The 13,411-nt window shown below is 35.5% G+C and overlaps 2 protein-coding genes across 2 annotated transcripts; both read right to left on the bottom strand.

The window, feature by feature from the left end:
* Window positions 1-313: 313 nt before the first annotated feature.
* LOC145675249 (zinc finger MYM-type protein 1-like) lies at window positions 314-1,315 on the bottom strand. The gene has a single exon (XM_081745632.1). The coding sequence runs from the start codon at window positions 1,313-1,315 to the stop codon at window positions 314-316; it is 1,002 nt and encodes a 333-aa protein (XP_081601758.1).
* Window positions 1,316-1,359: 44 nt separating this feature from the next.
* Window positions 1,360-2,493, bottom strand: LOC145675248 (zinc finger MYM-type protein 1-like). The gene has a single exon (XM_081745631.1). The coding sequence runs from the start codon at window positions 2,491-2,493 to the stop codon at window positions 1,360-1,362; it is 1,134 nt and encodes a 377-aa protein (XP_081601757.1).
* Window positions 2,494-13,411: the final 10,918 nt, after the last annotated feature.

Raw genomic sequence — 13,411 nt, 5'->3', positions numbered from 1 at the left:
AGTACTCACTTGTCACTTAAATTTTTCCATCGTTTCCTGACAAATTCTTCGTTAATTACTCGATTATAAAATTCACCATGTCATCTAAATTTTAAGTCTATTCGTCTTCCTTTTCTGTCAAATTCTTCAATCAACCGCTAAAAAAAAGTCACCACTGTTTAACACTTCACTTAAATGTTAAGTTTATTTTTCTTCCTTTCTTGTCAAATTGTTCAATTACCCGATCATAAAATTCACTATGTAACTTAAATTTTAGGTATATTATTTCTTTCTTGAAAAACTCTTGAATCAACCTATTATAAAATCTACTGCCTCACTTAAATTTTAAATCTATTCTCCTCCCTTTTTTGTCAAACTCTTCAATCACTCGATTATAAAACTCATCATCACTTTCAGCTTGTTGCAATTTCACCAACTTTTTTTCAATAGATATCAAGGATAGATCAGACAGTCTCTCTTGATCTTGAGTGTTTCTGCAGAATGTGTGAATTCGTCTAAGTGCAGAAAAAGAGCGTTCAGCAGTAGAACTTGTAACTGGTATTGTGGCAATCAGACTACAAAGTTTATAGAGTTCTTTGAAAGCAGACGATGACAATCCAGTCCTTTTCAAATAGACAAGAAGTTTTGGAACACCCATTGGTAAATATTCATTTGTAGAATATGCAACGCAGAGTTCGCTTCTGAGCCGGGCAAAATCGAAGTATTGACCATAACTTTCTTTCAGTGAAGAAAATTCTGCATCTGGGAATGGTTTTTGTATGTTCTTTTCATCAAGTAACTGAAGAAATGTCAATTTTCCTAAATTACTGAATCTAAGCTCAATCTGGCTGCATATGTCGTCATATATTTCACAATATAAACGACGATAATGTGTTTTCATATCACTACCGTCATTTGTGCAACGTCTTTTCCTGGGAGGGCCTACATTTGCGACACAATTGTTCCATACTGAATCAAAATTATTTCTTTTGACTTTCAGAATTTCCTCTGTTTCCTTCATTTTTTTAATGCAGTAATTTATATCAAGTGACTTGGTCTGGAGTACGTCGTAGAGGGAGCCCGTTAAACAAAATATTTCGCTGAACGTTAGTAGCAAGAAGTTAAACTCAAAGTCAGAAAGCACAGAATCAAATCCCCGGGCTTCATGATATGTGTCTTTATCCCATTCTTGTGGATTATCTAAAATAGTATAGAACAGATTCGTCAACTCATTTCTGTACTCTACTATTGTTTCAATAAGCCTTGAATTGTAATTCCATCTAGTGGGACATACTTTAGGAAATCTCTTCTTAACTTCTGAATCTAAAGCTGCCATCCGTTTAGTGGAATTTGAAAAGAAAGAGGCAAAACTACTAAGTGTCATGAAAAAAAATTACATTCTTTGATAGCCGACACTGACTGAGAGAGTACTAAATTAAGCCGGTGTGCTAAACAATGAATAAACAATGCATCAGGATATTTATCCCTAACTTTCTTCTGAAGGCCATTAATTTCGCCAGACATGACTGCAGCACCGTCATAACACTGAGCGACTAGTTTGGAACCACTATCATACTTCTCGAGAGTTTGGAAAACGTGTTGTGCTAAAGCGCTTGCAGTGCGATTTGAGCTGACATCTGTAAAGCCCAGAAATCGTTCAACAACTTCTCCATCGGGAAGAATGTACCTTACAACTGTTGAGAGTTGAGAATGTGATGATATATCACTCGTTTCGTCTAGTATCACAGAAATGAAAGATGAATCAGCTATTTCCTTTTTAATTTCATTTATTATGACAGTGGCAACGCTTTGAATCAGGTCATTTTGTATGTGTTTTGACAGTCCCGAAAATACTGTAGCTGTTTGAAAATGGTTGTCTAAAACTTCATCATATTTTCTTAATAACTGAAGTAATTCAATATAGTTCCCCCTGTTAACAGAGTCTTTATCTTCCACGTGGCCTCTAAAACTAAGTTCTTGACAAGCCAAGAATATAACTACATCAATCAATCGTCGTACTACTTTTCTATTATTTTTCACTTGCTCGTTATACTTAATAGTCTCTTGCTTAAGTTGGTGGTCTAGCTGAAAGTCTATTCGTACTGAGCCAAAAGTTGTGAGACAGATTTGCGATCGAATATGATTTTGTGATTGCTGATGACGTTGCGTAGCTTTCAATAAATTGTTCATGTCATCAAACCCTGACTGATTCCAAGTGCCTTTTTCGTTTGAAAATAACAGGCAAGGCCAGCAGTACAATTTTGAAGTTTTCCTACAACCAAATAACCAGTCTGTCTTTTCATACTGTTGCTTATTAAAATGACGAATACAGCGTTTTGTTTTTGTTTGTATATGTGTCAGATCGGGTGTATATCGTCCTTGTGAAATTATTTCTTTTTTATCTTGAAAACTAAAGGAATTAAATGACCGCCCTTTTAAAGTTTCTAACACGCATGCACAATCTTGTATTTCCCCCACCCCACTCTCCTCACTGGCTTGCGTCGACGCTGCCATAGGTTAAAGCTGATGGAATGCAAACTGGATAGTCATTCCCTTCCTAGCATAGCCGCCACAGGTATTAGGAAAGACATGCACTTTACAAACCTGCGAAATAATCCAAGTTTTTCTTGAAGAAACCAAGTATAATCCTGAACATCCAAATTTTAACTCATTAAAATAAATATTTACTCCGCGAAACAGTTTAGGCTATTTCAATTTGCAGTTCGAAACGAAAAAAAATATATATATATATCGCACTACACCCGCACACACTTGTTTCTACGGAATGCTTACAAAAATGCATTCCCACTCGCAACACCACGGCACGGCAAGGCAATTGAGCCGGCTCGTTCCGACTAGGGCGCTGCGCAAAATGCATCGAAAGAGCTGCGCGTTGGAATGACTATCTACGTTAGCTTCTGGCGTATTTAAACTTAGAAATAAGTAAAATAAAAAGGTTTTAACATAAATAATTTGAAGCTTAAGTAAACTATTTCAGTACTTTATAATATTATTTTATTCCTATATCACAGGGGAATGACTCATTCCCTTCATTCCATTGAGTGACCGCCTCTGGGTTCAAAGTACTGCGTAGTGGAAATATCGTTTAGATCATCAAAGGGCTGTAGATACTGTTCAGCTAATAATCGAAACATGCAGAAAATGCTAAGTAAACATGCACATAAAATCAGTGTCAACACAACATATTTAAAGTTAAAATAAACCCCATCTTTGCGTCACTTCAAAAAATAAATAATAAGAAAGACATGGTTTGATGTAACAGAATTGTAACAAAAAAATGATATGAAAAAAATCGATGGATTGACGTTAATTTAAAAGTCTTATGATTAGGAATTTATAATAATAATGTCTCACAGAAGCTGCATTTCTTTATTAGGAGAAACAAAATCGTAAATGCTAGGCAAAGGCCTCAAAAATCTTCACAAAGTAAAGGTCCACATCTCCACCATCTTGCTGTACTATACTGTGGGGTTACAACCACAGTTATTTGCTCAATTATCAGTTCTTTACTGAAAGAATGTGGGGATAGCACTTCGCATGGCAAGAGAGAAAGTACGTGGGGATCTGAGCAGTACAGCGCTGAAGTAATTAATTGGGGATGAATGAAATGAAATGCATGTTTTCTAATAGAAGAAATCACAGAGACGCAAAGGTTAGGAAAGGAAAGGGTTTACTGTACCTCAGCCATTTCGATGTGATGAGCCTCTTCAAATATTGGGTGAAGCCTTATTCTCCAATCTGTTGAGTGGTTCCGTCTGGTATCGATCTTGGACCTCACGTTCGAGAGTGAAGAACCTCTCGACCTCAGGGCAACAGCTCCCAGATGTCCTGGCCTCTTTGGAATGACACCTCTGTCATGCAATGGATGGTGAGGGCCCAGGCGTGCCGACCGTCTCTCAATTGCTGCTACGACGACTCTTCTGAATAGGGGTCTAAAGTGTGTTTCTGGCGGCTTCTGTCACACTTCTCACCTGGAGGGTCTCGTGTTCCCTGGTTTTGTTCTACTTCCTAGCTTTCGCTTCTTCCTGGTGCTCCGCACGTGGATGACTAGCTCATCACAATTATCTTGGTTAATAGGGAAGTTTGTTAATTGCTGAAACGGCGTGGCTGAACTTGTTTTGATGAAGTTACGGAAACTAGGAAGAGAATGGTAAGCATGAATTTGTATTGGGATGAGGTGACAACATAGGGAAGTCTCTTCTTTATTATTTAATAATTAGAATTTCTTGTTTGAAGAGCAATGACAACATACAGGGAGAATTCAAAATAGGCGCTAAGCCTTATATCCTCTACAATATATTTTTGTCAAGTAGCGAAACTTCGTGTCACGCCTTTGTAAGCGAAGCAGAATAGCAAATCCGGTCCAGACATTTTTGTAACGTAAACGGGCAACCGGGGCCTGTCAGGCCCAGTATATATTTTAAGTGCAGAACACTCAAAATTCATTGTCTGTTGCCGCATACTGTTCCGACTAAAGGTTACAATAGTCACGTGTTCAATATATAATTATGTGACAATTTGATCTAATATTTGACAGGAATTTCCTCCTAGGCCGCGGTTGCCCAGTTACGTCAAAAAAGATTTTCAAATTTAAAAAAAAACATTAGCTTTACCAACTCGATATGTTCATGATTTTAACTTCGACGAAAGATAGAAGAATTCAGTATTTTATGTCTTCGAAATATGTATGGTTATTGAGAAATTTTAGAAAAATGAAGCCACTGGGCCTGGGAGGCCCCGGTTGCCCGGATAAGGGTTAATGTACAAATATTCATGGACATGTTACTCCAATAGCTGTACAGCAGAGAAAAATGTACTATAGACACACATGTTTGTCTGAGCACAGATGAAGAGAGAATGGAGAAAGATGAAGAAGAAGACGATATTCATGTTTTATCTTATTTGTACTTGTCCATACACTTACGATGTGACCAACTCAGTGAATTCAATATCGTGCAGGGGGGCGCGGTGGCTCAGTGGTAGAGCGTTCACCTCTGGTGCTCGGGGACCCGGGTTCGATCCCAGCCCCCGCCAAGTGAACTTTGTGGTGGACAAACACCGTGCTCGTGGGTTTTCTCGGGGTTCTCCCGTTTCCTCCCACTTTCTTCATTCCACCATTTCACTCATCTCTCATTATCACCGTCTCCTTTAGCCTAACCGGCATAACCGTGGGACGTAAAACTTAAAGATTTTCAATATCGTGCAAGCTATGGCCCGTTAAATTAATCTTTTTCCATTGTGTATTAAACATACGTTTTCACTTTGCAAATGTGATAATAGTGCACCACAATCCACTTCTACTTTTTTAGTAAAGTGTCCTGGTAAAATCATTTTTTGTCCTGTTTCAAATGTGACAAAAACCTTCTTTCCATATACGGTTGTAATTAATTTGCAGTCTACAATATGATAGGTTTTATTAATTTCTAAATCCTGTCATTTTGTTAAAGATACTAACGACGGTGCATTAAGCTTGATTAATAAATTTATTGACGATGCCACCATTAACTAATAGATCTAAGTAACAAGTCTCTCTCTCTTGAAGACAAAATAATATGTTGTCTCGAAGACGTCATCTACGTATATGTATGACCAGTAAATCAGCTTGTTCTCATTGTCTTAAGAACACAGGGTACCTTTCTTAACTTTCTGAGGATATAATGAAGCATTCTCCTGCGTGGGACACAAAGCTTAAAACATTCACACAGGCTTGAAGAAATAATTCAAGCTCATCAATACTCCTGAACATATTATGAGAACATGATGTATTTACAAATCACACGAACAAAGGCCATTTCTTTGATCACAGAAAGTAAATCGTAAACGAAATAAGAATTAGCTAAATTGCAAAAATAGTGAATTTTGCAAGTAAGTAAGTCAACGAAGAGTGTAATGAGGGAATTTCGCTTATCATGGGTACAAAGATTTATTTAATTAATTTTATAACTAAATAAAGTGCTAAAGCTATATACAGGCATATCAATTATTTATTAACTTGAAAAAGGCCTACGACTCGATTATGTGGGAAACACTGCATAACATTCTTACAGAATTTGAAATACCGAGAAAAATTATCGAAACTAATTAAAATACGTTTAAATGAATCTCAAAGTAATAAATTTTTCTTCACGAACTATGAGAATGGCCTGAAACAAAGAGAGATGCGTTAACGTCCGTATTATTATAATACCGACGTGTTGTTGATTGTCTTGGATACTTCCGGTTCATCCGAAAACTATGGATTTGACACTAATATCGATCATGTTGAATTAGTTCTTGTTCGGGGATCGAAATAGGGACCCATGCACTAATTATAAGCGCTGTGCCACTGTACAGAGCAACTAGTAGTAAAATACTTCTTTTAGTCTTTCCCGCTGGTCTCATAGCTAGCACGGACCTATGATGAGCGTGATCCTTGGTTCAATTGCCACACGGTGGATTATCTCCATATGTAATGCAACATATTCAATTTATACGTAGAAATTCACTTTCTTATCTGAAACTGTACTTGTCGAATCGAGTCTTGTCTCTTTTCATGCTGAGAAGTTTCTCGTTTCGTTTGCAATACTTCAGCTTCAGATCTTCCTAGCAAGCTTTTTGATGTAATGAAAGAGTGGGAGAAAACCTACAGAAAGACGACTATATTCTAGAATAGTATTTGCATTGAATGAGAACAAATTGTGCAATGATAAAGATAAAATCTTACAGTTTAATGTCACTCGATTATCTCCTTTAGATTAAGGTGGAGGGTTGATTAAGGCAACTGAAACGATACATTGAAATGAAGCGGAAGTAACCCAACACAATCAACAACACGATGTTGTCCACCACAAACTTTTTTAAAGTCCTACGATTATATCCATTATGCTAAGGATACCATAAGCTAACTTATTCGGCAGTCGAACTAGGGACCCCATGCACCAAATGTAAGCGCTCTGCCCCTGTGCTACCTGGCCTTGTAATGTACCATTACAGTTGAAAGTAATGGCAATTTTTTTTACGCACCCTGTACCTAGTAATTTTTTTTTTATTCAATTTCGGTTTAGCTACACAATTTATTTACTCCCTTTACTTCGAATTAAATATAATGAATCGAAAGGTTTCATTAATAACCATATTTCCCACTGTATAATATATTTATTTATATTTTGATTAAGTGTAAATCCCATTTTCTGATATATAAGTTGAAAAGTTTCCAGGTTTACCATTCTGACGTCATACCGAAACATAGTTCTGTCATTGGATATAAATTTTCTTAATTTCAGACCAATGTAGAATTTAGTCAGGTACCTAACCTTTTCCCTCACCCCCTCTCAGTAGTCCATAGTCACTTTCAGATCCGGTTATATCTGGATTTACCAAATTTCCATTCGCTTTGTAATTTCTGCGGCTAAAGTTTTCGTTCTGATTGGAGGAATTCTCCTACCTCTGGCTTTTTCGGCGCAATGTTATGAGAATAATCAAGAACGACTCTACGAGCACAGCCGTGGAAATCAACTACGCTATACTGGCTGGTAAAGACGTGGATTTCGAGTGTAAAACAGGTAAAATTTAGACTAAATGTCATCGTAAACGTCGTGTGATTAATCGGGAGCCAGGAAACCCATATTTTTGTTGAAAGAACTGCAAAACCAGGGGAAAATATCTGATTCAGGATTTCGGTTTGCAGGAAGCCATGTTTGCTGCCCAGCTATAACAGCAAAAGTGAAAGAGTGACTTTACTTTTTTTTCTTGTTATTCCAAATTCAATTAGGGATTAGGGAAATTACGACCTGATTAGTGCATGTTGGTCGTGTATTAAGTAAATGTGATTTATTATTATTTATTTCGTAATTGCATGTATGCAGTAGGTTTAATAGTACTGTAAATAATCATAATGGCAGCTTAAGTTAGTTCAAAAGGGCTCCTATCCCCTTTTCTGAATTGAACCGGTTCTAGCGGGGGAATGGGTTAGTTATTGTTCGTTTTAGGGCCTTTTCCCCTTTCAGGGGAAGGGTCCCTACATAAACCTCCTTAAGGTGCCCCCCGGGCATCAACTTTTGGTAGTCATTATGTAAACAATTGGTCAGGTCAATTGGACCTAGTGTTTACCTTTCTCATTTTGCCCCCTCTAAATTAAATAGAGCCGACGGTATATATCAGAAGGGAGTATTTATTTTGTCAACATGCATGTAACTAAATGGTGCATGTTTGGTTTAGTTAGTTGTTTTATGTATAGTATTAGCAGTGGTGTATGTAGTTAGTAGTCTTGTGTGAGTGTGTGAATTTTTGGTTAGGACAGTGTATAAATATGTGTTAATTTAGTACCATTTTCCTAACAGAAATAAACCAGAGTAAATATTAAATTTCTGATTAATGAGTACAAGTATACATTTCAGTACACGGTAAATTATGCCTCCACTACAGCGCCACAGCGTCCGGTTTCGGTACTCAATTGTTTGTTGACAATACGACATCGCATAACTTAGTGATCTAGGTTGTTGGATTTTAGTCATTTATTCAAAAATTACTTTCATTGGACATGGATTTCGGGTCAGATGAGTATACCTTCGTATAAAATAGCATGAGATCTTACTGTACTGAAAATTTCAGCTTGCTAGGGTCAGTAGAAATTGAAATATCCGCCGAAATAAAGAATACCTATTTTCTTAATAGAAGTAAAGCCCATATGCTGTTACTGTTTGGTTCAAAATGTAGTATTAAATTCTTTCTTCCCGTGGCTGTCGAAAATTCCATTGTTGCTTCAGTTTTATCAACAAATCAGAAATAGATTAATCATTGACAATTTAACTTTCCGTAAATACATGTATGATTTTTTTTTTTAAACCTGCAAGGTAAATACAATTTGGGTGCTTCGAAATAAAGAGTACGTGGTTCGATGAATGTGATCGTGTGGTGGTTTGAGCGTGATAGATTGTGATAGTTATATATATATATATATTTATTACTGCGTAATGTAGATATGTGTATGGCCTGCGTGTAAAATGTACGAAATAGGGTGTTTATAAAATATTACTTCGTGCGAAAATTAGTAGATAATAAATGAATGTAATGATATGTTAATAATATGATATAAAATATGAATGAGATGATGACACCTATATTTAAATGGATAGGCCTAGTGTATGTTATATAGTGAAAATATGAATACGTTTACTAAAAAGAAATCTCTCGCGTTTTGACTTCTACACCAGTACATTCATCCAACCGAGTTTGCTACTTGAATGTAAATTATAGTTGGGAATTGTGTGTTACTTTGCATTTATGTACCTCATAATAACAGCCCCAGATCTTAAGCCTTTCAATAGATAGGGTAGCATCATGTGGGAATTACTTCTAAAGGTTGACAGAAATGATAATTAAGAAAACCAACTGCTATATTCTGTGATCATCGAAAAGTACAGGTTTCGGTCATTTATACCTTTAACATTCATAGCCTCTCCGAGATTTTTTTTTTGTTTTTGTTGCTTACCTTATTTATTTATTGTGCAGTGTTCATATAACTCAGTTCGGACTATCCGATTAAATTAACTGCTACTAAATTAATATTCATGTCATTAGCGTACCCGGACGTCGACCCCTAGTCCCCTTAAGTATTTTCATGTCTTTTCTTAGTTTAATTAGATGAGGGAAATTAACGACGTCCCAGACGGTGGCATGTCTGCGCTGGGTAGCCATCGGTGATGTTTCGGTAATTGAAATCACCGATCCAAAATTCAGTTTATTTATTTAATTTTTTTTTTAATTCTGGCAAATCACTAATTAGGGATACCTTAGCTATTACTCTAATTTCCTTACTATTCTGGAATCTTCTAGTTTCCAAGAGGTCGGATGATTTTTTTTTTCTTGAAATTCTAAATTAGCGCCTTCTCTAACCTTCCGGACGATTTCCGGGAACCTGCTGGTTTGGGCCGGATACGGGGATCGGATTTCAATCTTACAACCAAATTCTTGTGGGATTGGGATCTGATGGACACAGAACTTGCATCCTTGGCAGCAGGGCGTTCCTTGAGTCTACGTATTTGAGTAGACCACCCTTTTGGCATGTTAAGAATATTTTGGCTATGGATTTGTTGAGATAGAAATTCGACTTTCGTCTTTGTAGCGTTAGTTATTTCTCACTTAAGTCTTTGGCGCCACTATTCTTCGTCTTCCTTCTTCTCTATCTCTCTCTGTCTTCATTACTTCGAGATTTTTTTTTTTTACTTTTTCAACCTTCCCCCCCCCTGGTTTCTGAAACTCATGAAAATGTACAATATTCCATATCACTTATTTCGATCGTATGTACTAACTGAGACATCGAGGGATGCAATTCGTGGAGGTATTGAAGCACATCTCGGGACCATTTTCGCGATATTCAATCCACCACTGGAGAAATTGATGGGAAGGTACACTATGCTTTCGGATTCCTAGAAACATTTGTTATTCATGGATCATACAAATTATATCCATTGACAACTGATTTCTGGTTTTTATTTCTATTGATTGGTCATATAGTGTGTATGTATTAGTAGTCTGGGCCCACTAGTTTCCAATAACATTGATTTTTTTTTTATATACATCTATATATGTGCTTACATAGTTTTAAAAGTTACGTGCCTGCTCAATTTGTTACATTTCCACCTCTTATGTCACTAAATAACACCAACTATTTTATATATATATATATGCGGATCTTTAGTAAATTGAAAATGATTATTGATTATCGGGTTTATACATAGAAAGTACAATGTTGCAACCTTATGAGAGAAAAAAGTGAATTTTGATAGTCAGGGTTTTTGTTTTGTCTTTGAGCCAATAAAATATAAACATTTATAAAATATGAATACTTGTCGAATATGAACGGTTATGTAGAATTTAAACGTCGACAAAATACTACGATGGATATTGAAGTGAAATTTATTGTATTGAATAATATGAATATATATATATACGAGTATGTATGTAATGGGCTCGGTATTTACCCTGGTTTTGTTTAGGTTGCCATAGGTTTTTGACACCCGACCGTTACCAACTATTTGTGACATATAGTGTTACCGCGTATATTGTAATAAATTACATTTTGTTGAGTGGTTACTGATGTCTGTAACTATTAAAGTTGAATATAATGTTAAATACCGCATGTAAGTAAAACGAGTAGCAGGTCGTAAGATAAGTAAAATAACCCTAATCCTCATCCAAATTTATTCGCAAGATCAAAGTGAAATTAATAACCTACGAAACAGTGTGCCCCACCAACGAATCTTCTATCAGTAGACTCTGAAACAAATCCTTCCCCTACGATCAGAAATTTAACTATTCAGTGACTAGAATCTTTTGACTACAAGATCTATACTATAAAGAAAATTACTGGTCTTAAATTTAATGAAGAGAAATTTAGTTGATAACTTAATGTGAATACCGGAATATGGAAATATGTTCTCAATATCTGTGACTGGATTCAAAATTTTTTTAACCTTGATAAACTTTGAAATTTTATATTGAGTGCGTCGAGTGACGAAATGAGAAATATAAATATATATGTGATATGAAGCGACTATTTGTCTATAGCTAAAACAAAAACAATTAAACACTCTCATGGACACAAACCACAGTGCGAAAAGAGAGTTGGAAAAAGGAGCTATTATCGATGTGAGAACAAAGACTCATAAAATCGTCGAAATGTCTCCTCTTGGGACAGAGACCTAATAAAATGTTACTAAAGTGTTTTTTTTTTTAAGGATGATTAACCAATTATATTTTTTTTTCTTTCTTTTCCGCAACGATATATATATAGATTCATTACACTGAATCCTAAATGTATTGATCTTTGAATTTTTTTTATTTTTTGTCTTTCATTTTTTTCCTTTTCCTTTTGTCAAATTCTCTTTTATGTAATGCAACTTTTAATATATATATAGGAAGATAAATGTGTTATTTGGTCTTGATAAAATTAGCGAATTTCTATGCATGTTAATGAAACATTCTTTCCATGTATTAAATTTTTTCCCTGTTATGTCCAACTAATTTTTCTTTTATTGAAATGTAATAAATGTATATAGTAATGTAGTTAGGTTAGTTTAATTTAACTAAATACAACCCGAAGTATACATTGTCCTGTATGAATGTGTGTGTGAGTGAAATGTAGGTTCATTATTAAGTGCATCCATTATTTTGACATATATGTGTGACTTATTATAATTAATGGTAGTTATCAATTAAACTCATTGAATGTTAATACTAACTTAAGTTGGCTCTATGAAGGAAGTAAAAAGGACTGAAGTAGCCTGAACGAATGATCAGCATGGGAGAACTGTGAGAGTCAAAATTTTCTACGAATATGTAATACTCTGATTTTTTTTTTCCTTTGTGGTCGATTCTAACATGCCATCAACTTCGTCTTTTATTTTTCAAATATTGGATATTAGTCTAGAACTTCTGGAAATATTGAATAAACTGTAAACTTAAACTTTCTCGTCTATCTCAGATCTAGATCGGGATAATTTGGTAGTTGGGGTTAAATGGATCTAGATCGGGGATGTATGGGTTAACATGCGTCTACCCTTAATCACATGAATACCAAATATTAACCCAATAGCTATTGGAATTCGATAATTATTCACTTTCTTTACCATATTTTTTTCAAAATATTCAGTAACAGTTTCCTCTTTATTACCTTCTTACTTTACCTCTTTCCTCTTCTATTTTCCTTTTCCTTTCTTCATCTTCTTCTTCTATTTTTTAATAAAACTGAAAAGGGGGTCGTGAATGGGAATCCTAGATGTAATAAACACGGTCATGTATTTAGTTATTTTATTTCATTCTCTTTAGAAGTCCGATAAAAAGTTTTCTCGTTTCAATCGAATCTAGTATGTTCAAAATTAAGAAACGGTGGTTTCTATGGCAACGACGACTCTCCCTTTTACAGCCTCCTTTCTGTTACTAAGAAGGAACGCCAAGGGGCGTCATCCCTCAAAACTTGACGGGCTAAATTGCCTTAGACGTCGAAAGAACAGAAATGTAAATCCTAATCCTAAGTGTTATTCGAATCGTACATTAAGAGTATGTCTCATAAGTCCCTTGACATAGGGTAACTGTTATCATCAGAGTTAAAGCAAAAACGTAAGTGGAGAAAACATCTCCAAATATGATGTTTTCAACCTAAAGTGAATCAGTTTTTTTTTAATCGGTCGAACTGTTTGGGCTGTATAATCTTTATGTGCCCAATGGTAAATGAAAATGCAACGCTGCCAATTTTCTGGACCCATATCATACGTTATTCCGAAGAAGACTTTTCTGTAAATTTTGTTTGATATAAGAACAGTATTTCGTGAACGTTCAGTTTCAATTTTCCCTTCTCCACAAGGGAATTTATGACTTACCTAGACCTAAATTAATTAGTTCATGATAACAAGGAACAATAAATACTAATTGC

This window comes from Thermobia domestica, chromosome 18, assembly GCF_964235325.1.
Source record: "Thermobia domestica chromosome 18, izTheDome1.hap1.1, whole genome shotgun sequence".
NCBI lineage: Eukaryota > Metazoa > Arthropoda > Insecta > Zygentoma > Lepismatidae > Thermobia > Thermobia domestica.
The sequence above is the reverse complement of the archived record's forward strand: the minus strand, read 5'-3'. Positions and strand labels throughout refer to the sequence as shown.